This window comes from Mus musculus, chromosome 1, assembly GCF_000001635.26.
Source record: "Mus musculus strain C57BL/6J chromosome 1, GRCm38.p6 C57BL/6J".
Taxonomy (NCBI): domain Eukaryota; kingdom Metazoa; phylum Chordata; class Mammalia; order Rodentia; family Muridae; genus Mus; species Mus musculus.
In genome coordinates, this window is record NC_000067.6 from 82,860,285 (window position 1) to 82,884,849 (window position 24,565).

Here is a 24,565-nt window from a genome sequence, read left to right on the forward strand (position 1 = left end):
AACCATATGGACATACACTTTAATCTTGTATTACACATATTACAGCTGTGTACATATTAACTGCAAAAGAAGGCCGTGCCAGGAAGAGGCCCAGTCAATCCCGGCACCATGCCTTGAGGGGCTCAGGTGTGAGGCCACAGTGGTGCCCCAAACACAGAGGCGAGAGGCGTTTTGTGCCATAAAAACCACAGCCTCACACCTACCCTCTAAGGTAGACCCGCAGGTGAGCCGGGTGATCTATACATAGGTTCCCCAATGCTGTGCAAGAGCTGAGGCCACTCCCCTACACCCTTATAATCAAGTGGCATGATTTTCCCATGTCCCTGGCCAGCTCAGAGGGCCTGAGCTTCATTGTGACCTTTGTATTCTATTCTGTGTGGTCACAGATACCTGTGCCTAACAGTATTTCCATGTGACCAAATACCTGAGTTTTTTCTATTTATATGCAAGAGATATAGTTGTAAGTAACTTTTTACAGCAATGATACAATTGTGTGTGTGCACTCTGAGATTCTGTGTCCCCTGCGCTCCTTCCTTCCAGTGAACACCTTGCAGGTGGGCCCAGGCCAGGGCTGGAGAAAAAGCTCTGAGACTTGTGGGTTTCTACCTTCAAATTTTGGACCAAAGTTTTGTTTTCTGCCCGCCTCTGACTGTGCCCAGTTGAGGGGCTGACCTCTAGGCCTTAATGTCCTCCTGCACAGCCGCCTCCATCCTAGCCTGTTCCTGTGGGAGGGGTTCCCTGCACCTGGTTCTGTGGAAGGCATGGAGAAGTGTAAGTATTTATGATATTATACCTGCAGGCCTGAGGCGGTGCAGCAGTTTTTTATGGTGACAGATGTATATTTTGGTAATGACAACAAACTCAGTATTGTTCTGGGGCCAGCCCTGGCCACATCTAACCAATCCCAGATGGAGTATTTGGGGCGGGGACATTTCCATTAAAGCAGTTTTATAATCTTTTTTTTTTTTAATATAAAAAGGAGGCCATGCTTTCCACCCAGAAGTAGTGGGAAGAAAGATTACTAAGATTCAAGGCAAAAAGACCTGAAATATAAAATCGTTAGTTGAAACCCCCCAGTGCATTGGTTTATCGAATGCATCCATCTAGGGAGATTATCACGTCATTAAGATCACTCTCAAGAATTGGTCACTAATTTGAAAAATTATAAAACTAATAGTTATAGTCATCAGTGAAGTGCCTATGTATTGGGCTGTGTTGGTAGCTATTTATAATAAACAATACTGTTATTTATAAATATGCACCAAGGTCATATGTTTTAGAGAGTATTGTTTTAGTTTCTCTAGCTATGCTTTATAAATGATTTGTCTGTTTGGTGTGTTTAGACTTTGACAGAGCAGAAGCAGATATACTAGAGTATACCTCTCAAATCATAAGATATACTAGAGTATACCTCTCAAATCATAAGGCATGGCATGCAGATGATTAGGATTTATGTGACAGCAGAACACTATTTATTTGCTGTGGTTTTGACCAACAAATTGTTTCACAGAATCTCCACCCACATTACCCTGTAGCTTGGTCAACTTTTTGTCACTATAGTAAATCACCTGAGGTAACCTATAAAGAGTAAGTATTTACTTGGGCTTGTAAGTCTGTTTTGTTTTTTGTTTTTGAGACAGCATTTCTGTAGCTCAGTCTGGCCTAGAGATTTCCATGATCCTTCTGCATCAGCCTTTGAATGCTGAGCTGTGGGTATGTGCCACCATGCCAGCCTTACAAGGTTTGTTCTGGTTCAGAGTTTTGGAGACTTCAGCCCGTGATCACTTGGACTGTATGGAGGTGGCAATCATTGCACAAAGCTTTGAGTGACACTGCATGTCTCATTACCAGGGTAGGAAGGAGCAGGGCTGGGCCTAGGATCTCTTAGTTGTCTTCAAGGGCTTGTTGCAATGACTTTTAAAAACCTTCTCACAGTTCTCTTCTTAGAGGTTCTGGCACCTTCCAGTATGGCATGGTTGGGACTAAGCTGTTACCACATGGCCCTCTGGGTTACACGCTAGATCCATCTTCATTAATCTGGAAGTGTCTTGTGATGTTTCCTTTGTGTTCCAAAGTTACTTCCAGTTTCTGTTTGCTGGCTGCTTGTACATGAGTAAAAGAATAAAAAGGCCTGGCATGTCAGCATGGTCCTGTGGCTCTAGCACTGGGAGCCAAGACAAGAGAGTTCTGAGAGCTTGATGTCTAGCCATTGTAGCCAGTCAGTGAGCTCCAGGTTCAGTGAGAGCTCCAGGGTCAAAACTAAGGTGGGGAGTAGTTGAGGAAGATATCCCGCGTGCGCGTGCACACGCGCACACACACACACAGACAGCAGAATTTCCTACGTTTCCTTCACTGTCTTTTGTGACTTAAATGTAAATCATGACTTTTTAATTAAAGGAATTTCACTGTTGGGTTAACTCTTTGTTCTCAGAGTTAGTAGAAAAAGGACCAGTGAATGGTAGACTAGAAAATCATAGAAAAGAGAATGTAATAATTGTGTAGTTTTTTTTTTTCTAGAAGTCCGTTCCCCTCAGTGCTGAAGTTCTGTAGGTATGCAGTCAGTGTAGACACAGCACCTTTCACTGCTTGCTGGTGTTTGATGAGCTTGCTGCTAGTTTGAGGATATAATAATTGGTTTTGAGAAAAAGTCCTCAAGGTAAAATACATTTTTTCTGTGTTATGTATGTTTGCTTTGTCACCTTTTTTCATGTGTGTGTGTGTGTGTGTGTGTGTGTGTGTGTGTGTGTTTGTATGTTTTGGTAAGGATGGAACCTGGGGCTTCTAGACACTACCAACTGAGCTATGTCCAGCCTCTTCCATTCTTCATTTTTGAAACTGATTTATTAATCACCTCCCTTTTCAAGGAGCAGTTATTGCTAGTGTTATTGTGGTGAGCAAAACTTGTCCCAAAATACTAAGCTTGAAGATTGTCTTTAATTGTGATAAGTACACTTACACGAGACATACTTTGATACATTTTTGGGTGTGTAATACACTTTTGCTAACCCTAGGCAGGCACACTGTTCTTCAGCATATTGCTTAAAATTAGTATTTCGGGTTTCCTCCTCAGCCCTTGTCAGCCATCATTCTATGTTAGGTGTCTCATATAAGTGAGATCATATCATTTTTGTCTTTCCTAGGCAAATTATTTTAGCCATTTGTTCTCAAGGTTCATCTTTGTCATATATGACAGACTTTTTGAAGAAATATACTTTAGGGAGGTGGCAAAGTTAATTTACAGTATATATTTCTCTTTTTTTTCTCGAGACATGGTTTCTTTGGGTAACCCTGGCTGTCCTGGAACTTGCTTTGTAGATGAGGCAGGTCTCAAACTTGATCTTTCTCTGCCTCCCAAGTGCTGAGACTAAAGGTGTTTGTGACCACTGCCTGGTTTGTAAAACAAGATAGAAGTAGGTGACTGGAGTGGGCTCTTGTCCCCACACTCCCTTTTTTTCCCTTTCATTGATGTTTTTTAGATAGTCTCCCTATACAACTCAGATTTAACTCTTCCTGTTTAGCTCAGGCTAGTCCCCAAACCACATGATTCTCCTGTTTCAGCCTTTTTTTGTGCAGGGATTGTTAGCATGTGTCTCTGTGGCTGCCTACTTCATCTGTGTTTTTATAACCAGAATCCTATTTGAAAAAATGAGTAGTTAAAGGTCCCATGATGGGACTAGGAAAAAACCAGCAGTTTTCCTTCTATTACCAGTGGTTTATGAACCTTCTGACCATTAGCAAACCACTTTTCTCTCTTGAGTTTCATCTTCCTTTGTAATATATTACGAATTCTGAGACTTAAACAGTATCTTAAAAATTGATATATTATGTTGATGTAAGCTGACACTTTTATGTGGGAAGATACTTTCTGATTGATTTCTAAGTTTAGAAAATAATTATTGCAAAGGAACATGTTGTGCCTTGAATAGAATTTAGTATACAAAGAATTTTGTAGAAATGTTTTACTTAAGGCAAGCAGGCGTTACCATAAGAGATTGTCATTTAATATTGCCCTGTTTTCCCTCCACAGCACTATGCAGTAATGGCTGTTACCTCCAGTGGAAGGCTTCCTTCCTTTTATAGCATCATTTCCTGTGTGCTTTTCAATGCCTTCATCTAAAATAGGCTTCAGTTCTTCTCTTTAAATATTAGTCTTGGATGCTTGTCATTGTTAGTCCATGTTTGTGCAGATGTTTCCTATGAAGTAAAATATCTTAAGATCTTTGCTGGAACTGATCAATACACATATTGTAGTCTAAACTAGTCAGACCCTAGGTAAGCAAGTAGATGTGACTTTTTGCTGACCTGTAGTTGATATATATTTAGAGTTAGATCATTGAATTTATTCTAAGTTTGGAACTAAATGTTCTAGGTCAGCATACGTATTTTAGGTGGAACAAAGGGGAGAAGCATTTCATTCTATAGATGCTTCAGGGCGCTCAAAATACGCTTTTGCTTAAGACTGCTCTACATGAAGGTAGAACAGAGGAATAACACATTAGACAGGAGGTTCGTGCGTCATGAAATCTTTACCTAAAAACCTAACACAGAGTTAGCAACACATCCTATGGTATGCGCCTGGGGTTTGCTGTGTCATTTCCCCTTTTGATTGGATTGGCTGGGAGGACTTGTTGGAGGAACAACACTACCAGATACCTTTGAAGACTTACCTAGGGGTCAGGGTTTGTTGGGTATGATTGGTCAGGATAAGAACTTTGATGCTTCTTCAAGGAAGTCATTGTAAGGCAGGGAATTCTGTGCTTTAAGATAGATGTGGTCCTAAGTCTCCTGTTGTGTCACATGGTTTCATGGCAGGGTTATAGATCTGTGTCTCGTCTGACAGACAAGCTTCTGGCTCTTTTCACTCAGCTGTCTATGCTTTAATTCTTGATAACACATTAGAAAAAGCAAAATGTTAAGATGGAATATAGGACTGGAGAGATAGCTCAGTGGTTAAGAGCACTGACTGCTCTTCCAGAGGTCCTGAGTTCAATTCCCAGTGGCTCAAACCATCTGTAAAGGGATCTAATGCCCTCTTCTGGTACAGCTACAGTGTACTCATATAATCAAACAAACAAAAAAGTGAATACATCTTTTTTTTTTTAAAAAAGCATTAAGAAAGATGAAATATAATGGTTTTAAAAGTGTGTATAAACAAATACAGAACTGTTAATTCTTTTTGCATGAGACATGGATAATGGTGGTTGTTTTTTTTATCTTGGCAAGCATAGTTCATTTTATATATCATTTAGATACTCTTATCACTGAGAAATATGTATCAGCTGGTGGTCTAGAAATACTAGCATAGTCATGTGAATGCAGCTTACTGCATGTAGAATGGTTTGTATTGTATTTGCTTTGCTGTTGTATTACTTGAGCTATGACATGTATTTGAAATATTTTAATCATTATAGATTATCACTACCTTGTGTTTTTGTTGTTGTTTTGTTTTGTTTTGCTTTGAGACAGGGTTTCACTATTTAGTCCTACCTGGCCTGGAACTTGCTATGTAGATCAGGCTGGCTTCAAACATAGAGAGAGGATCCACCTACCTCTTCCTTCCAAGTCTTAGCATTAAAGCCATGTGCCTCCACTTCCAATAGAGAGGTGGGTAGGCAAAATAGAATGTTGGTAATGGGCTGGAATGGAGCTCAGATTTAGAAAGCTTGCACCTATACACAGGACCTTAAGTTTGATTTCCCAGCATCTCAGTGGGATGAGGATTGGCAACAGAACTGGATATGGTAGTATTGTATCATACTGTAATACTGTAATGCCAGACTGAGACAGGAGGATTGGGAGTTTGAGGCCAGCCTGAGCTATGTACATAGCAAGACTATGTCTCTCTGAAAGTAAGTAAATAGAAAGTAAGTTAGTAATAGACTTTTGTATAAATTTGTACTAACCATTTAAAGCATTTCTAATAACATTATAACATTTATTCTGTAATTAGTACTTTTTACTGTTTAGTTTTCTTTTTTGCCCCTATTTTTAAAAAGTAGTAATCAGGTACTTATTCATGAAATTTTCATTTATTTAACTCTCTGTTTTTGTGCTTTATGGAGAATATTATTAAATGTTTTATTATGTCTTACCATCATGAGTCAGTACTCTATCTCTATCTAGGAGACAACAGACCAAAAAGAAATTTTGAGAAGTTCTGTGTAGAGATGGATTATTGAGAAAAGATGCTCCAACTCCATCCTCCTGCTCTTCTTACTCTCATCTAGAAGTGAGCAGAATCATGCTACGTTGTTTATACTTTCCATCCTTTTTATGGATAGTAGGAGTTTATGTCAGCAAGGGGAATACGTATATTAGCATTTCTATTCTTTCCTTGTGAGGATTGTAAAGACATAATCAGTGACCCCTGCTCTTGCTGACCTTCTCTCAAGCTTGCTGAAACAGGGTTTCTTATCGTCCCTTTCAATACAAGAGTTGGGTTATGACGGTCAGCTTTCCTTCTTTGGGTTTGTTAACCTGCTCCTGTGCGTGTTTGTGTTAATAGCTGTCACAACTGCTCACCTATACCTGGCAAGCCTGTCTGGATATACAAATGGAACTCCTGTTTTGATCCCTGGTTGGGTGGGCCAACCCTTTTAGATCTCTGATAACCCTTTTATATTTAGATGATTGAATCCTTTGAAGCTCACGGCTCCCATAAAACGGTCTAGCTTTTGAGGTTTTGTTAATGTTTCATTGCAGTGGCTGGTGGGTGCTGTCAATACATTGTCTGGCGTACTATGCTCTAACTTGAGGTTTCCTTACTGTTAGGCTGTGCTTTGCAATAGTCTCTTGGTTAACTTCCAGTTTTCCACTTTAACTATCCGTTTGCCAACAATTTTTTGACTGATAAAAGCATACATTAGAAATACTTTACATTCTGTTATTGGTGATTGTGATGCTAATTCTAAAATTACTTAGCACTAAAATGAAGAAAAGAAGCCACGCCTTTAATCCCAGCACTCAGGAGGCAGAGGCAGGTGGATTTCTGAGTTCTAGGCCAGCCTGGTCTACAGAGTGAGTTCCAGGACAGCCAGGGCTATACAGAGAAACCCTGTCTCGAAAAACAAACAAACAAAAAAAAAAACAAACAAAAAAAAAAGAAAGAAAGAAAGAAAAGAAAGAAGAAAAGAAAGATAACTCACAGCTTTATGAATTATTCGTTGGCTAGTGTTGGTTCATTTGTCCTTTAATTTTATTTTTAATTCTTTTCTAAGATGGGTTTTGAGTCATTTTGTTCATTGAACATTGATGGCTCAACTTAAAATCATCATAAGGGTTTAGAAGTATTGCACAAGGCACATACTTAGTGAATCTAATATGGCAGTTTGTAATCTTTTTCTGTAGAAGTATAAAGCACTTTGTGGGTGATTTTTCAAGACCACTTTGATTCTGTCTGCAGCAGGGTTAAAGGTGGAGCTAGTTTCCTGCATTCCTGATAAGACTTTCCCTCCTCAGCCAGAGTTGTGTAATCACTCACCACTAAAGATTTCTCAAAATAAATCAGCACAAAACATTACCAATATATCAATGCCTTATTTATTAGTTCACTATTACAGTAATATAGTCTGTCCCTCAGTATCAAGTATGTTAACTCATTGAACCTGCCGAATATCCCTATCAAGTAAGTTCCTACTTTGCATTTTACATAAGAAGATAAGACATATCCTATAGAGTTGGCCGAGCTAGTTCATGCTCTCACGCACCACAAGCACATTGTGCTATAATTAGGATGATTTCCCCAGAGAGACCATCTAAACGAATCCCATTACGTGTTGACTCCTAAGAAAGGATGGCTTCCAGGGGTCATTATTATTCCTCACTACTGTTTTTAGCCCACACCCCCCAGGTTCCCATGTTAATAGATGCTATTACTTCCTGTGTCTTCTTGTCACACAGTATTTGTTCATTTTAGATTTTAGCTCCTTACACTTTTCCTGCTGTTGCTAAACTCCTGCCAGTGTTCACAAGGATCATTCACATAGCCCTTGGATCCCCCACCCCTTGTCTTCCAGTGGTCTTTCATCCCAGTTACATTGTCAATCACTCTATCACCTATTGGGTTTACAGCTTAAGTATTTTGTGGCATGATCCCCGCACTGATCCTTTATTCACAGCTCTTTCACTGTGAAGCTTAGACACTAGCCAACTACCAGGACCTTCACTCTGCTAAGTTGCCTTTTCTTTCTCTTTCTTCTTGCCTAGCTTGGAGTTCATGGTCTCTTATTATAACCCTCACCCCCACCTTTTGTTCTATTGTACTTGTGAGACATCAACTACCTGCAATTTTAGTTGACTTTTTCTCTTCATTCCCTAACTTAAAGGATTCTCCCCCCCAATTACATTTTATTAAAACATAGCAGATGGAAAACAGACTGCTATTAGCAAAGGCATATATATAGATGGTAGTTTTAATATGATAGTGGGAAGAAAACTCAACTCTTCAGAGACCAGATGCGTTGATATCCAGGAGGCAAAGAGGCTTTCCTTCCTTCCTTCTTTCCTTCCTTCCTTCCTTCCTTCCTTCCTTCCTTCCTTCCTTCCTTCCTTCCTTCCTTCTCTCTCTCTCTCTCTCTCTCTCTCTCTCTCTCTTTCTTTCTTTCGGAATGGGGGATATGTTGGGAAAGTTCAGACTTTGATAGGAGTCTTGCTTAGTGACAAGTTTACTGACTAGATTTAAGAGACACTTGTTTGTTTGATAGAAAGGGTATTACATAGAGGTGTGTCATATCAGTTGTCAATAGTACAAGGAATGGGGGGTCTCTTTATAAAATTAATATTTGTATGTGTACATGCACAGCCTCCCCATGGTATACACCTGCAGGTCAGAGGGCGACTTTTGGGCATCTTCTCTTCTTCCACTGTGGGTGCCAGGGATTGAACTTAAGTTGTCCACAGGCATTTTTATCTGTGGATTGTGTTGCCTATTTTATGCTTGGTTTCATTTTTCTCAGCATAATTGTCTACAAGTTTTGTCTTAGAGTTTCTATTGCTGTGAAGAGACAGCATAAGCATGGCACCTCTTATAAAGCAAACTGTTTAATTGGGGCTGGTGTACAGTTTCAGAGGTTTGGTCTGTTATAGTCATGGTAGGAAGCATGGTGGCATGCATGCAGACATGGTGATGGAGAAGGAGCTAAAAGTTCTACATCTGGATTGGCAAGCAGCAGGGTGGGAATGAGACACTAGGCCTGGCTTGAGCTTTTGGAACTTCACAGCACAACAAGATTACATCTCCAATGATGCCACATCTCCAATAATGCTTTTCCCTATGAACCTATGTGTCATTTTCATTGAGATTACCACAAAGTTTCAGTATGACCACATTGCACCTTTTACCTACTGCCTAGTCTTTTTTTCTTAGTCGGTCTGTGCTATAATTTGTTGGTTCATCACCTCTTACATACAGGTGGTTGCATTCTTTCCATTGGGCTTACCAGTAAAGCTACTGTGATCAGCTGTGTACAGTCCTTTGTGAAGACACATGCTTTCATACTTTCTGGGCAGATAGCTCCAGAGTGACCTGGTCATGGAGTAGGTGTATTGAGTGTTTAAGAAACCTCCCAACTGTTTTCTATAGGTGTTGTACCATTTACATTCTGGAGTTTCAGTTGCTCCATACTGAGCACCAAAAGATCTGGTCAGTAAATCACTCTTACTTTCATGGGTCTGTATCCTGTGTTACTGCTATCAGGTTTCAGTGGCATATGGTGTTAACTTGCAGTATATACATCTTTGTTGAAGTGACTGTTTATATACCCTACCTCCCAGTTTATTCTTGTTTCTTACGTACTCTAGATTTTCAAATTCTTAAACATTTTATTACTGGTTCTTGTCTTTTTAAAAGTATTTTTCTCCTTTGTAGTGCCTTTTTGATTCTTGTTTGAATTTCATTTCTCTTAATTCTTTAAAAGAGTTAAATGTCGCAGACACTCATAAGGCTAGTATTTGTGTTATGATACTTTATTAACAGATTGTTCACAATTCTGTTATTTTTGTGTCCGTTTTGGCTGATTTTGGCTTGCTAAAGGGCCCCTACATTGCTCTAAGCCCAGTTTCTGTTTTATCAGTAAAGGAAGGATTTCCCCACAGGTTATTTGACTCCTTTGACCTGATGATTGACAGCTCATGATCATGCTGAGATCAAAAGAGCCAAGTGCTCCCAAGTCTCACCACTTGTTTCCTTGTAGATTTCTCTATGAGCTTGTTGCTAAGATTTCACTGTCTTGCTCATATGCCAGTACGTTCAATTCCTGAGTTTATGATTGCAGTGAATATCCTCATTGCAAGCAGTTTTGTAAGTGACTTTCTCAAAGAGACAGAATTTTCTCTTGAAATTTCATTAAATTAAGACATTGATTTTTTTTTTTTTTAACCCTTTTTCTCAATTCTTTTCAAAGGTCTGCAAACAGATATGGCTAGGATTATTTGATGACAGATCTTCAGCAATTCCAGACTTCAGGGATCCACAAAAAGTGAAAGAGTTTCTACAAGAGAAATATGAAAAGAAAAGATGGTGAGTGAATAATTGGTATTTAGTGTGGTAAGACTTGATTGACAGATTCAGGCAGGCCGGCAGAGCTGAGGGTTAACTGGATGGTTGGTGGGTGCAGCCACGCCACCCTTTGACTTAACTGGATGGTTGGTGGGTGCAGCCACGCCACCCTTTGACTTAACTGGATGGTTGGTGGGTGCAGCCACGCCACCCTTTGACTTAACTGGATGGTTGGTGGGTGCAGCCACGCCACCCTTTGACTTAATTGGATGGTTGGTGGGTGCAGCCACGCCACCCTTTGACTTGACTTAACTGGATGGTTGGTGGGTGCAGCCACGCCACCCTTTGACTTGACTTAACTGGATGGTTGGTGGGTGCAGCCACGCCACCCTTTGACTTGACTTAACTGGATGGTTGGTGGGTGCAGCCACGCCACCCTTTGACTTAACTGGATGGTTGGTGGGTGCAGCCACGCCACCCTTTGACTTTTCATTGGATTTGGTTTCCAGTGCTTTATCTTCGCACACCTATGCTTAGCAACAAGCAGCCCTGTATTACACAAGGAAAGTTAGTGTCTCTCCTAATCCTTCCTGTTGGTTTCCTTAGATGTTTTTAGTCTATAAAACATCTTCTTTCCGTACACTCCTTATTTTTTAGGTATTTATTATGTAGTATTTTAGACATTGCTAAAGCTCTTGTGTAGTAAGTCTGTCTATACATGATTGTGTCCTGCTGGAGAGCTGTGCTCCAAATATCCCTTATTTCTCACCCAAGAAATTAACTTGCTGGTTGGGCAAGAAGGGAACATTTTTATTCCCTATACGCTATGCTAAAGCCAGGCTGTCCCTTGAGCAGAGTGTGGGGGTTGTAATGCTAGAGCTAGTGTTCAGTCAGTCAGTCACACGCTGAGCTTTAGCTTTATGAGAGAGCTAACTATGTACTGATGAACTAACTATGGTCTAGGGTTTTTTTTATAGTGGTCAGTACTGAACAGTCTGTATTCCTTCTTGGGGGATTAAGATGGTGAGAGAGTTGAGGATAGAGGGAGTGGATAACTGGACAATGGATGGCCTCTTGTTTCCCTGAGGAAACAGTAGTTTGACCCAGGGAGCAATGTCGTCAAAGGTGGTATTGGTTGGAGGGGGTTACTGCGGGTTCTGGGGAAGATCCCCTTGAAGAGTGAGTGAGCACATTTGCTCTGAGTCACAGATTCTGGGTAGTCTGTGCTCCACTACTTCTAAGAAGATTAATTTATCTAGGATTCTCTTCATATGCACTAGATACATTAGGTATGCATGTAGGTGAAAATGTACCAGTGAAATTTTAGTTCAAGAAGAAAGAAAATATTTGAAGGTCCTGGTGTGTAAATATACACAAATGATTTTTTTTATAACAAAAGCCATCCTCCTTTTATCGTTTTTTTGTTCTTAATTTTCTAAATTTCCCAGCCTATAGAGAAAATAAAACTATTCTCCTTAAGTGACCCCAGCATAGCTGTTTGCTTATGCGGTAGGGCTAATTTTTAACAATTCAGAAAGTGATTTTGCCACTGATAAGTGGATATTAGTCCAGAAACTTAGAATACCCAAGATACAATTTGCAAAACACATGAAACTCAAGAAGAAGGGATACCAAAGTGTGGATACTTCGTTCCTTCTTAGAATGGGGAACAAAATACCCATGGAAGGAGTTACAGAGACAAAGTTTGGAGATGAGACAGAAGGAAGGACCACTCAGAGATTGCCCCATCCGGGGATCCATCCCATGTACAATCACCAAACACAGACACTATTGCATATGCCTGCAAGATTTTGCCGACAGGACCCTGATATAGCTGACTCTTGTGAAGCTATGCCAGTGCCTGGCAAATACAGAAGTGGATGCTCACAGTCATCTATTGGAACACACAGCCCCCAGTGGAGGAGCTAGAGGAAGTACCCAAGGAGCTGAAGGGGTCTGCAACCCTATAGGAGGAACAACAATATGAACTAACCAGTATCCCTGAGCTCTCTAGCTGCATATGTAGCAGAAGATGACCTAATCGGCCATCATTGGGAGGAGAGGGCCTTGGTCTTGCAAAGATCATATGCCCCAATACAGGAGAATACCAGGGCCAGGAAGTGGGAGTGGGTGGGTTTGAGAGCAGGGTTGGGGGGAGGGTATAAGGGACTTTTGGGATAGCATTTGAAATGTGTGTGTGTTTTTTTGTTTGTTTGTTTGTTTGTTTGTTCGTTTGTTTTTTCGAGACAGGGTTTCTCTGTATAGCCCTGGCTGTCCTGGAACTCACTTTGTAGACCAGGCTGGCCTCGAACTCAGAAATCCACCTGCCTCTGCCTCCCAAGTGCTGGGATTAAAGGCGTGCGCCGCCACCACCGCCTGGCAGCATTTGAAATGTAAATGAAGAAAATATCTAATTAAAAAGAAAAAGAAAGTGAGTTTGCTGGTAGTAGTAGCTGGCTTGGGTTTTAGTGATATTAGTCCTAGCTGCAAAAGGGAGGCAGGGATGTGAGACAAGGACTGTAAAACCCTCAGTCCCTCTCCTGCATTTATAACAGGAGCCCTGAAATAACAGTAGTGATAGTCTTACTTTTCTGCCTTCCCTAAGAAGCCCGGTTTTCCTAAGAAAGAATAGTACAGACAGAAGCTTTCTATTTTTTAAAATATATTTTTATTAGATATTTTATTTTCTTCATTTACATTTCAAATGCTATCCCATTTTCTAGTTTTCTCTCCAAAAATCCCCCATCTCCTCCCCAACCCAACCACTCCCACTTCCTGGCCCTGGCATCCCCTATACTGGGGCATAGAATCTTGGCAAGACCAAGACACATGCTTTCTAAAAGTGAGAGCAGAGCCAGAATCTGCATGTGTCTGCCTCATCACACTGACATGATTAGAGAGCAGGGACAGGGTTTACACATGGTCTGAGCGAGCAGCCGCCATTGGACACAGCCTCCCTAAGAAGAGAGTTTGCTGTACAGAGCACAAAGTGCAGCAGGGGCGGTGTTGTATGGAGTCCTGAGACGGTTCTTTTCACTTAGATACACATCCTTACTTTAAGTGTGGTGAATGGTTATAGCCAGAAACTTATCTGTCTGATTCTGTCATCATCGGAATTAGCCACACCCAAGGATTTATGTTGTCAAGTGTAATGCCAGAGTACTGGAGAACGTAAGTGTTTGATTCTCAGATCTCATCATACTTGTATTCTCCTAGTGGGGGTAGTTGTATTGGTTGTGAGGATTACATGGTTAGTTAATAGCTAACACATTGGAAGCTAATTCTAACCACACTACAAACTCGAATTTGCTTAAATCCTACAGCAACTGCATAGGCAGCAAAAAACGGAAGCATGGAGATGAAATGATTTGCCCAAAGTTTTGTAGTTGTTGAGCGGTGGAGCTGGGGTTTGAACACTGTCTCTGAAATAAGTGTTCTTAGCTTAGCTTAGCTCCCTTAGTGCTTTCTCTCTCCCCCTCCTCGACAACGGTGACTGAGGATGAGGTGGGAATAACCTACGGTAATAGAGAGCAGAGGTTGCCAAACAATCCCTCTTAAGATGAACACTGTGGATATTTGGGCATTATATTCCTGCAGACTTTTTTCCTTCCTTCATTCCCTCCCCTGTGTCTTCTTTATGTGACCAGTTGGTCACAACCTGAAGGACTTGTTGAGTCACTTGGGCATCTGTAAATGTCAGAGAAACGTAGTGGCTATGCAGAATTGTATACATTTTAGCATAATGTAAATAGTTTTATATTGACAGGCATTTGTTACCTTTGTTCCCCAGTTTTTAAACATTAAGGTTGCAGAGGTAACATAAGGGTATCTGTGTATATTTATCTAGTTACTCGCTAGGGATAAGTTTCTAGGAGTAATACTTGTGAATATAGAGCTTACCTGTGTGTGTGTTGTCATTAGATAGCAACTAAATCTCAGGTCATAGAGATCAGAGGTGAATGATGCATTTACATTTTATTTGCTTTAAGTGCTCATATTCTTTATGACTTGGTTCTTTTGTCCATTTTCAAGTGGAGTTCTTATTTTGGATGGTTTATATATTTTTAAGCCATTAATTATAAGTGTTTTCAGCCGGGCGGTGGTGGCGCACGCCTTTAATCCCAGCACTTGGGAGGCAGAGGCAGGTGGATTTCTGAGTTCGAGGCCAGCCTGGTCTATAGAGGGAGTTCCAGGACAGCCAGGACTGTACAGAGAAACCCTGTCTCAAAAAACAAAACAAAACAAAACAAAAACAAAAACAAAAAAATTTAGGTTTAATAATTTAAATATGGGTTCCTTAGCCATTCGGAGGTGGTGCACCCCTTTAATCCCAGCACTTGGGAGGCACAGGTAGGCAGATTTCTGAGTTTGAGGCCAGCTTGGTCTACAGAGCAAGTTATAGGAGGGCCAGGGCTACACAGAGAAACCCTGTATTGAGAACCAAAAAGAAAAAAAAAATGGTTTCTCCAAATTTTTCTTAGCAGTCTGTTTTGATTTTCACATTGCAGGTATGTTCCGCCAGAGCAAGCCAAAGTGGTGGCCTCGGTTCATGCGTCTATTTCAGGGTCTTCTGCCAGCAGCACAAGCAGCACCCCGGAGGTCAAGCCCCTGAAATCCCTGTTGGGAGAGTCTGCACCCGCACTGCACCTAAATAAGGGCACACCTAGTCAGGTGAGGCTGGTAACTCTAAATAAGGGCACACCTAGTCAGGTGAGGCTGGTAACTCTAAATAAGGGCACACCTAGTCAGGTGAGGGCTGGTAACTCTAGACCTCTGGAAGGTTGAGGGCTAAGAACCTTTAACAGTATGTACGTGTGATTTGTGAAATACAGTAAAAGATTGCTAGGTATGTGGTAGGAATGTGTGTGTTTATTGACTTTGGCTTGGCTGTCATTTTGTGAAGACCCTCTGTGATGCCGTAACAGAGAATAGTAGGATTTGCAGCATACCTGATTATGTAGCACCTTATTATCATTGAATGCAGTGGCTTCAGCAGTGCACCACCAGTGAACACCAAACCATTTGCTGCCTCATATTTACTGTGTTGTACTTAGGATGTTATGACTGTGTTTCAGTGTGACACTGTTATGTTATACTGCACTTGAATGAAGGACTTTGAAGTTGGAGTGCAGATCAAATCCCAGCCTTCTGACAGCATATTCTAGAGCCTCTGAGTAAATTCTTCTCGTCCACAAGGCTTGAACTGGCAAAGTGCAGAGAGAAGTAAAGTCAGGATACCGTAATACTTCCTGTGTGTAAATGTGCTTTTAGTGCAGTGAATTGGAGATAGCTTTATATAAAACTTAGCAAATCTGACTGAAAAATCTTTATCGTTAATGCATACATAAGTCTGTGTTTTAGAAACACCATGAGTAAGTACTGTGCTTACAGTCCCCAGTTGTAGGTCGCTCTCAAGGGCAGCAGCAGGAGAAGAAGCAGTTTGACCTTTTGAGTGATCTTGGCTCAGACATCTTTGCTGCTCCAGCTCCTCAGTCAACAGCTACAGCCAATTTTGCTAACTTTGCACACTTTAACAGTCATGCAGGTATGTCTTTTCCTGATAGCTATTACCTAGGATATGTGTAAAACACCAAACAACATTAATCATTTGTTATACTTAAGTACCAATAAGTGTAGTCCACTGAGGAATTTAGATCATCCATGAACATTATAGCATATAGACATACAACCATGGTACTTTTAGGGGAATATCTTATCTTAGATAGCATCTTATGTAGCCCAAGCTGGTTGACCCTGAACTTGCTCTCCTTATTGCCGCCTGAGTGCTGAGATTACTATATGGAATTTCATAGCCAAGGCATGCATAAAACCAAGGTCCTTTTTTATGTTTGTTTGTTTTTGAGACAGGGTTTCTCTGTGTAGCCCTGGCTGACCTGGAACTCATTCTTGTACACCAGACTAGCCTTGAACTCGGAACTTTATCCCAAGTGCTGGGATTAAAGTGTGTGTCACCATGACCTGGCCATACATTAAAATGTACCCTGGTACTTTCTACTCTTTAATCACAAAAGAAATGATGTATAACATGGAATGTGACTTCTTTTTATGAAATAACGTAGGAGAAGAATTATATTAAAAAAATTTTTTTACACTTTATGGTGAGAGTGTGTGTGTGTGTGTGTGTGTGTGTGTGTGTGTGTGTACACTCCATGGTGGATGTGTAGAGGTCAGAAGATAACTTGTAGGAATTAGTACTCTTTTTTTTTTCCATGTGTGTCCTGAGAATTAAACTCAGGTTTTCAGGCTTAGTGGCAGGTGCCTTTACCTACTGAGCCATGCCACCAGAATGGCCTGAGGCAAGACATTAATATGTATATAGATACTACCTTCTTATTATGGAAATTGACAAATGACCAAATGCAAATGTGTATTGTAACTTAAGTATTAATCTCATGAGCCTAGTACTGTTTTCTTTGTCATTCCACTCATCTGATTTTGAAACAAATTTTAGACATAAATACTTTGTGTACCTCCGTCTAATGTGTGCTTTGCCTGTTCTTGCATATCTGCACAGTACCCATGGGTCAGCATCAGGTGTCTTCTAATGTAGCTCTCTACTTATTTTTAACACAGGGTCTCACTGAATTTGATGTTAACCATTTGGCTAGCCTAGCTGGCCAGTAAGCTCCAGGAATCTTGCCTCTGGTCCCACCTCTTTCTACCCCAGGCACTGGTGACACAGATGCTTTTGTGCATTTGTGGAGGTCCTCATGCTTCCAGACTAGCTACTTTGCTGAGTCAGAGTCATTGCCCCAAACCCTAGAATTTTCATGGTTAAATATCACAGTAAGTGGTAGAATCATTCTAAATAATGGTAATATTTTATTAGTCAGTATTTGAATTTTCATTCCAGTTGAGATTTGTGTTTCTCTATATACTGTGTATTAGGTATAGATATCAACACATATACTTACTCTCACAGTCTGTATATATTTGTTGGAATCAGTTTTTTTTTAATATAGCCTTTGCAACTGAAATGTTGGTTAGGTTGCTAGAGGTTGTTCCTTTTCCTTTTCACTGTAATTTGTTAGAGAAAGTAGATTACTTGTTTTACAAATTCTGTAGTGTTCTGAACTTGTTAATTGGCCCCCTGCTAGAACCTTTAAAAGTTCTCTCTTGTATTGCTTATAAGTTAGTAGTTGATTCTAGAGATTCCTATCAGTTGAAGGTTTGTATGTTTCTTGGCAGGGATGGGGACTGCTAGTCACAGGTTTGTGGGTTTATGTTAGGGGAATGTGGCCAGGAGACTTATAACTTAGGGCTTAAGAGACAGTTAAGTTTTAAAACTTTTAACATTTATTTCATGCGTGTTTGTGTTTTGGTTCCATGTATGATTGTTGCCACTTGTATGTCTGATGCCTATGGATTTCTGAAGAGGGTGGTGGGTATGCACCATGTGCATAATATAGTTGAACCTGTGTCCTGGGCAAGAGAGCTATGTGTCTGTTTCCTTTTGACTTTGTAAAGGAAGGTAGAACAGTGGGTCTTGAGTCAAGGCCAGCTTTATCTACATGGCAAGTTCCAGGTCAGTTAAAGCTACATGTTCAGATCCCGAGGAGGGTTAGAAATTTGCAAGTTTCACTTGTTGAAGTCTATATCAGGTTTCTTTTTCCTGTGTTAGCTGATCTACAAAAATCTCCCAAATGAGAACATTTCCCCTTCTCCTTTAGGTAGCCTATATAGCAGAGTTCTTCTTTGACCAAACAAGGAAATGAGGTTATCACCTTTTCCCTCCTTTTTATTATTTATTTTTAGTGTACTAGTATGCTGCCTACATGATGTCTGTGTACCATGTGTACAGTACCTGCAGAGGCCCTAAGAGGGTGTTGAACTCTCTAGTCAGGAGTTACAGAAAGTCATGAACCACTGTGTTGGTGCTAGGAACTGAATCTGGGTCTTCACAAGAGCAACAAGTGCTCTCAACTCCTTGAGCTATCTTTCCAGCTCTATGCATTTATTATGGATTTATGATAATATTTTGGTTTTATTTCCATTTTCAAAATGCTTTTGAATTATTTTATTATTGTATTTAAAGTTTAGAGAGGCCTAGAATTTTGATCTTAGGTTTTTGTCATAGTTGTAGTTACCAATGAATTTTAAATGGATTGTAAAAGAATGTAAACATCTTCAGGTTTTTTGTGTGTTTGTGTGCATATAATTTTCTCCAGTTTTATGTGCCTCTGGTGTGATATATTTATGAATGTTAGATAAACCAGAAAGCTAGACATGGTAGTACACACCTTGAGAAGCTAAGACATGAATGAGTTCGTGAGGGAGGGAGAGATCAACACAGGCTACATAATGAGATCCTGTTTCTTAAAGCTAAAAGCAAAAGCAAAACAAACAAACAAAAAGAAAAAAGTATTTTGTTAGTGTGATACAAAGGTCTTTGTATCATTATTTTAGGTATTTAAATTACTCTTCAGATTCACCAAGCTCATTGTCATTTTAAAGTGACATATTGGGCTGGGGAAGTGACTGAATAAAGTGCTTGCTGTGTAAGCATCACGACCTAGTTGAGTCAGCACACAAGTGAAAGTTGGGGACAGAGGTGTGTATGGACTCCAGCACTGCGGCAGAGACTGGAGATTGGTGTGAGTCAGACCCACCTGTGGAAACAGGAAGCTCAGGCTCAGTGAAGAGCCCTGCCTCAAAAGAGAGGAGGAAGAGAGCAGCCAGGGAATACACTTGAGTCAGCTTCTGCCCTCTGTTGATCTATACACAAGTAGATACAATTAAAAATTTAAAAATTGGGGCTAGCCTGGTCTACAGAGCAAGTTCCAGGACAGGCAAGGCTACACAGAGAAACTCTGTCGCAAAGAGACAGAGCAGAGCAGAGCGAGAGTGAGAGCGAGAGAATATATGAGAATATTTGTGGATGACATCCACAGTTTTGTTTACTAAGAGGAATATATTTAGGGCTCTGAATTAGCTTTCTTTTGTTACTAGAGTCTTTTAGAATAGTGTTGTAACTGTGACAATTCAAGGATACTATGAATAGATTATCCCTTTACAAAAACTTTGGGAGATTTCTGGGTATTTAGTATATATTACTAATTGGGCTAATACTGGTAGCATTTAAATGAATTCTTTCTAAAGTGAGTTGTACTGCATTGACATTTTCATGAAATTCTTAAATTCATTTGTCATGTCTTTTCAGTTGTAGTTTTCATATTCATTAACATATGTTGTCCTTGCCATTTACAGCTCAGAATTCTGCAAATGCAGATTTTGCAAACTTTGATGCATTTGGACAGTCTAGTGGTTCGAGTAATTTTGGAGGTTTCCCCACAGCAAGTCACTCTTCTTTTCAGCCCCAGACTACAGGTAGAGCCTCTCCAGCCTTGTGCTTAAATGTTTACTTTCAAAAACTAAATTTTCCAAGTGTAGTTTTGAAAAACTAAATTCTTTCATGACCTAATTTTAAAGTAGCTCTATCTTACAACGCTCTGGGGAAACCTGAAGTCTGTTTCTCTGAACTCTGTCTGCTGTGCGTTACCTCCTGTCCTCCTTTTCCTGCACATGCTCTCCTGCGAGTCTCCATCCGCCGAGGTTGGAAACACCACACGTTGTTAGTACATGAGACACCGTGACTAAGGCTCATGCTGTGTCTTAGGCTAAGGGAAGCTAGTTGGTGGCTTCCATAGAAATAGAAATGTTATTTTATGGGTCAGCAAATTGTTGTATTTGTTTAGTCAAGTATAAATTATTAATGGCCGCTTTAAATGTGGAAGTAGTTCTGTGCAGGAATTGGTTTCAAACATTGAAAATTCTTCTGTAAAAGTGTACTGTTTTCAGAAATCTGTTGAAACCTTATTTAGCTTTTTGGCTGACTATTTTTCTTTTAACTTTTAACTCTGTATGTGTTGTCTTAAAAGGCTTTTCTTTCAATTTTCTTCTCCCCCTTCCTTAACCTTCATCTTTTACATAATTTCTGGCTGTCCAGCATTTAGCGTACTTTCATCTAGCTGCAGTTTTGGTGAATTTACTTCAGCCTTTCCTCTCCAGGCTGCCCACAGTAAGTTCTATTGTCCAGTAGGCATCTTTTATTCATCTATATGTTTTTTGTGTTATTTCATGTTTTTTAGTTATAGATCATCATCCTTTTTAATGATTAGCCTTCATACATTACCTTGATTCTCCCTTCTCTTATTAAACTCAAGAGTTAAAGCTATATCCAAGTTATCAGTGAAAGTTATTTGGCTTAATAATTTCAAATGAAAATTTTCATAAAAATCTTAGAAATTTAGTATTAGTTTATTTGCTAGCTACTCATACCAGATCACTGTCTTTTAACATACATATCTATTTATGTTAGTTTTAGTTGATTTTTCTTTGAAAATTAATTTTGAAAATGGAGGCTTAATGTGCTAACCAGGTTGATGTTGAACTGAGAGTCTTCCTGCCTCAGACTTCTGAATAAGTCAGATTATAGGCATGTGTCACCATGCCCAAGTTTTTTAGTTTTCATTGAAACACCCAGAGTTTAATCCTTGAAAAAAATTCATCAGTTTATATTTTTTTAGACTGTCAAAGAATTGATTGATGGAAGGTATTTTAATGATCTGTTCTGCCTTTAAAAAAAAAACAAAAACAAAACTTTGAACTTTGCTTTCACCTTAGCATGTATGATATGATTTTGACAGTTTAGGAAAAAAGAACTAGTACCTATGTAGGATTCAAAGCATGGAGTAGAGTACACGGCCTGTAGTCTTTGGTGAGGACACCAGAAGTCTTGGGTGGAGATCATATTTTACAGATTTAGTAGGCCATGTGCCTACTACAGCTAGGTGAATTGTGCTTTATGAAGGCAACAATCACTGTCAGGTACTTTAATTTTGTACTTGGAACTACATGGTGGGACTTAGTTTTACTGTGACCATCAGGTTTGTTGAATGCACATTGAATTGCTGCAGAGTTAAGTAATGGCTCTTCAAGTGAAAAAAGGCAAGGACTGAAACAACTTTTATCATCAGTGTATCTTATACATGGCTCAGAGTCTGCGGAGGAATTCTGATGACGTTGCAGACCTCGCCACCCATATGTTCTGTTGTTTATCCCAGGGTAGATATTGTCTTACTTATTGTCAGGGCCTTAGGAGGTCAAGTTTCATATTTTATAAAAGAAATGTGTAGATGGTTGTCATTTAGCAGTCACCAATTTTTAGGAATATACATGATTATGAGTGTGTATGTATATATATACATATATACACACACACATACATATATACATATGCATATGTGTGTATATATGTGTATATACATATATATGTATGTATGCATATATGTGTATATACATATATATGTATGTATGCATATATGTGTATATATGTACACAGCTACCTCAGGCAGAAATGATCAAATAAATCTACCAGGAATATTGAGAAAAATATAGAAGTTTCATGTTTTGTTTATTCTGTTACAGGTGGAAGTGCTGGATCAGTAAATGCTAATTTTGCTCATTTTGATAACTTCCCTAAATCCTCCAGTGCTGATTTTGGAACCTTCAGTACATCCCAGAGTCATCAGACAGCATCAACTGTTAGTAAAGTTTCAACAAACAAAGCTGGTTTACAGACAGCAGACAAATATGCGGCACTTGCTAATTTAGACAATATCTTCAGTGCTGGGCAAGGTATCAATGTGTAAACAAAACGGATACTAATTTGTCTAAATTACATACGTTGAAATCTGAGAAGATAATGCTTTTCTAACTTGTATAGAAAGTATGTGTTTATTGAATGTTTTAAGTAAAAGGTTCTTGGAATATCAACTATAAAACTGAAGACCTAGAAATTAATTTATAAACAATTTTGAAAGAAAAGTAGTTGAAAATAATTGTATTTTTGTCTTCAAAAACATGCTCTACTATTCAGTGGCTATTTTCCTAATATATTTTGTAGTAAGTTTTGGCCTTAAGTGTTCCCCTGTAAAAGTGTATATAATGGAGAACAGTGGGAATATGTTTTATCCTCGATTGTCACCCTTATCTTTGGCATTGTTTTTCTCATCTTCAAACTGGGAGGGAGCATAGAATTGAAATATTGGCCTTAGATTTTGTTACTGTATGTAAGACATGTAGAACAGTGCCTAGCACAGGAAGGACCTTAAATATTACCTATTATAATTATCTCTCTCTTTCATGGCAAACCCTGGGAGATGGGTAATATTAATAGATGGTGCACGTTAGGTCCACCATACAGGCTTCTGTGTTGGTTTGAATGAAACCATCCATCTTAGAGTTCTTTGAATCCTGTCCATTTAAAATTTAGGTCCAGTCAGTTTTGGGTTTACCTGTGATTCATGGCAAATATGATTGATAAACTGACAATATGATATTAAAGTTTTGGTGTAACTTTTTTGTTTGTTTGCCTCTAGGAGGTGATCAAGGGAGTGGTTTTGGGACCACGGGTAAAGCTCCTGTTGGTTCTGTGGTTTCAGTTCCCAGTCATTCAAGTGCATCTTCAGACAAGTATGCAGCCCTGGCAGAGTTAGACAGCGTGTTCAGCTCTGCAGCCACCTCCAGTAATGCGTACACGCCCACCAGTAATGCTAGCAGGTACCCCTCCCTCCATGCCTTAGCACTCCTGTCTGTTACTTTCTGATTTCTTCCACATCTGAGTCACATAGTTCAAATATATGACTGTTGTGGGGTTGTAATTTAAAAATTATTGAGTAGTTTTTAAGTCTGAGGAAATTGAGTGTAATTTGCTATTTAAAATATAATTTTTGTATCTACCATAATTCTTTTATCAAATCTTAGAAATCTTACCCCCTTTCCCTCTTGGATGCTAAATGCACTTCAAGCAACATACATCTGTAGATGGAGAGTTACATATGGATTATGTAACCTAGCAGAGAGTTTGCTTAGCAGTCAAATTGCATATGGCAGGGCTCAGAGTTTAGTCGGTTTGCAACACACCCCAATGCCGCTGTCCATTCTTTAGCTTGTCCTTGTCTGTGTGTTTAAAACATTGGCCCTGTGTTAACTAAGGTTGGCTGTGATCTCATGGTCCTATGGCTGCCTCCACAGTGCTTTCAGGCATGCAATACCAAGCCTCGAGGAGCAGCAGACGTTCAACAAGCTTTTTAAACTTGTCAAGAGTGTACAGTATTCTAGTTATTTCTTTTGTTCCATTTCTGTAGATTATAACTGCTGTATTACTATTATTTATTTCTCTTTGACACCTTTTCTAGAGAGAAATTCTAACTACTTGAGATGGTACAAATTGAAGCCAAATAAGAAAAATATTTGTTATATTCTAATAATATATCTTAATAATAGTAACAAGGTGGCCTTAAGGCCTAGAAACATAGATACACTCCATGTGATAGATTATTGATGTTGCATTGTGATATATTAGTGGTTTACAAGTGTGATCTGTGGAATGTTTGAGTTACCTAAGCCTCTTTTTCAGAGTCTGTGAGGTCAGACCTCTCTTTCATAATTTGGTTTTTCAGTGATTGACATTTGTATTTGTGGTACACAAGATAAAATAAGGCAGGGAAACCTTGATGAAATCTTGAGCAGAAATTAAGGTAGTGTCATCAGATTGTACCACAGTATATACATTGTGTTTCTTCATGAACACTGTTTTATTTCTAATTTTTAAAAAATGTGGTCTTCTTTTGTGGCCTGGACTCTAGTGTCTTAGTTAGGATTTCCATTTCTGTGAAAAGACACTATGGTCAAGGCATAAAGGGAAATATTTAATTGTGGTTGGCTTAGAGTTTCAGAGGTTTAGTTCATTATCATCATGGCAGTATCCAGGCAGACATGGTCCTGGATAAAGAGCCGAGAGTTAGGTTCTACATAATTTTCTGTAGGATGCAGAAGAGACTGTGCGCCACCCTGAGTGTAGCATGAGCATAGACCTCAAGGCTGTCCCCACAGTGACACACTGCCTCCAACAAGGCTGCATCTCCTAATAGTGCCTCCCTAGGGGCTTATGGGGGCTGTTCCTATTCAAACCACCAAACCAAGTGTTTGAGTCTCACTCAGATTTTACTCATGCTCTCAAGTTGCGCATGCCGCCATTTCCCTCTT

The 24,565-nt window shown here is 39.6% G+C and overlaps 1 protein-coding gene across 21 annotated transcripts in view; it reads left to right on the forward strand.

Annotated features, from left to right (window-relative positions):
* Positions 1 to 24,565, forward strand: part of Agfg1 (ArfGAP with FG repeats 1) — a 61,985-nt gene that overhangs the window by 21,268 nt on the left and 16,152 nt on the right. For 10 of the 21 annotated variants that reach the window (XM_006496430.4, XM_006496432.4, XM_006496439.4 and 7 more), the window contains exons 3-8: positions 10,401 to 10,516; positions 15,004 to 15,166; positions 15,887 to 16,040; positions 19,724 to 19,843; positions 21,944 to 22,153; positions 22,897 to 23,077. In XM_006496430.4, the coding sequence (XP_006496493.1) occupies positions 10,401 to 10,516; positions 15,004 to 15,166; positions 15,887 to 16,040; positions 19,724 to 19,843; positions 21,944 to 22,153; positions 22,897 to 23,077 (944 nt within the window). The remainder of the gene's footprint in view (positions 1 to 10,400; positions 10,517 to 15,003; positions 15,167 to 15,886; positions 16,041 to 19,723; positions 19,844 to 21,943; positions 22,154 to 22,896; positions 23,078 to 24,565) is intronic. The other 11 variants (XM_017316914.2, XM_006496440.4, XM_030249680.1 and 8 more) reach the window with 2 other exon arrangements.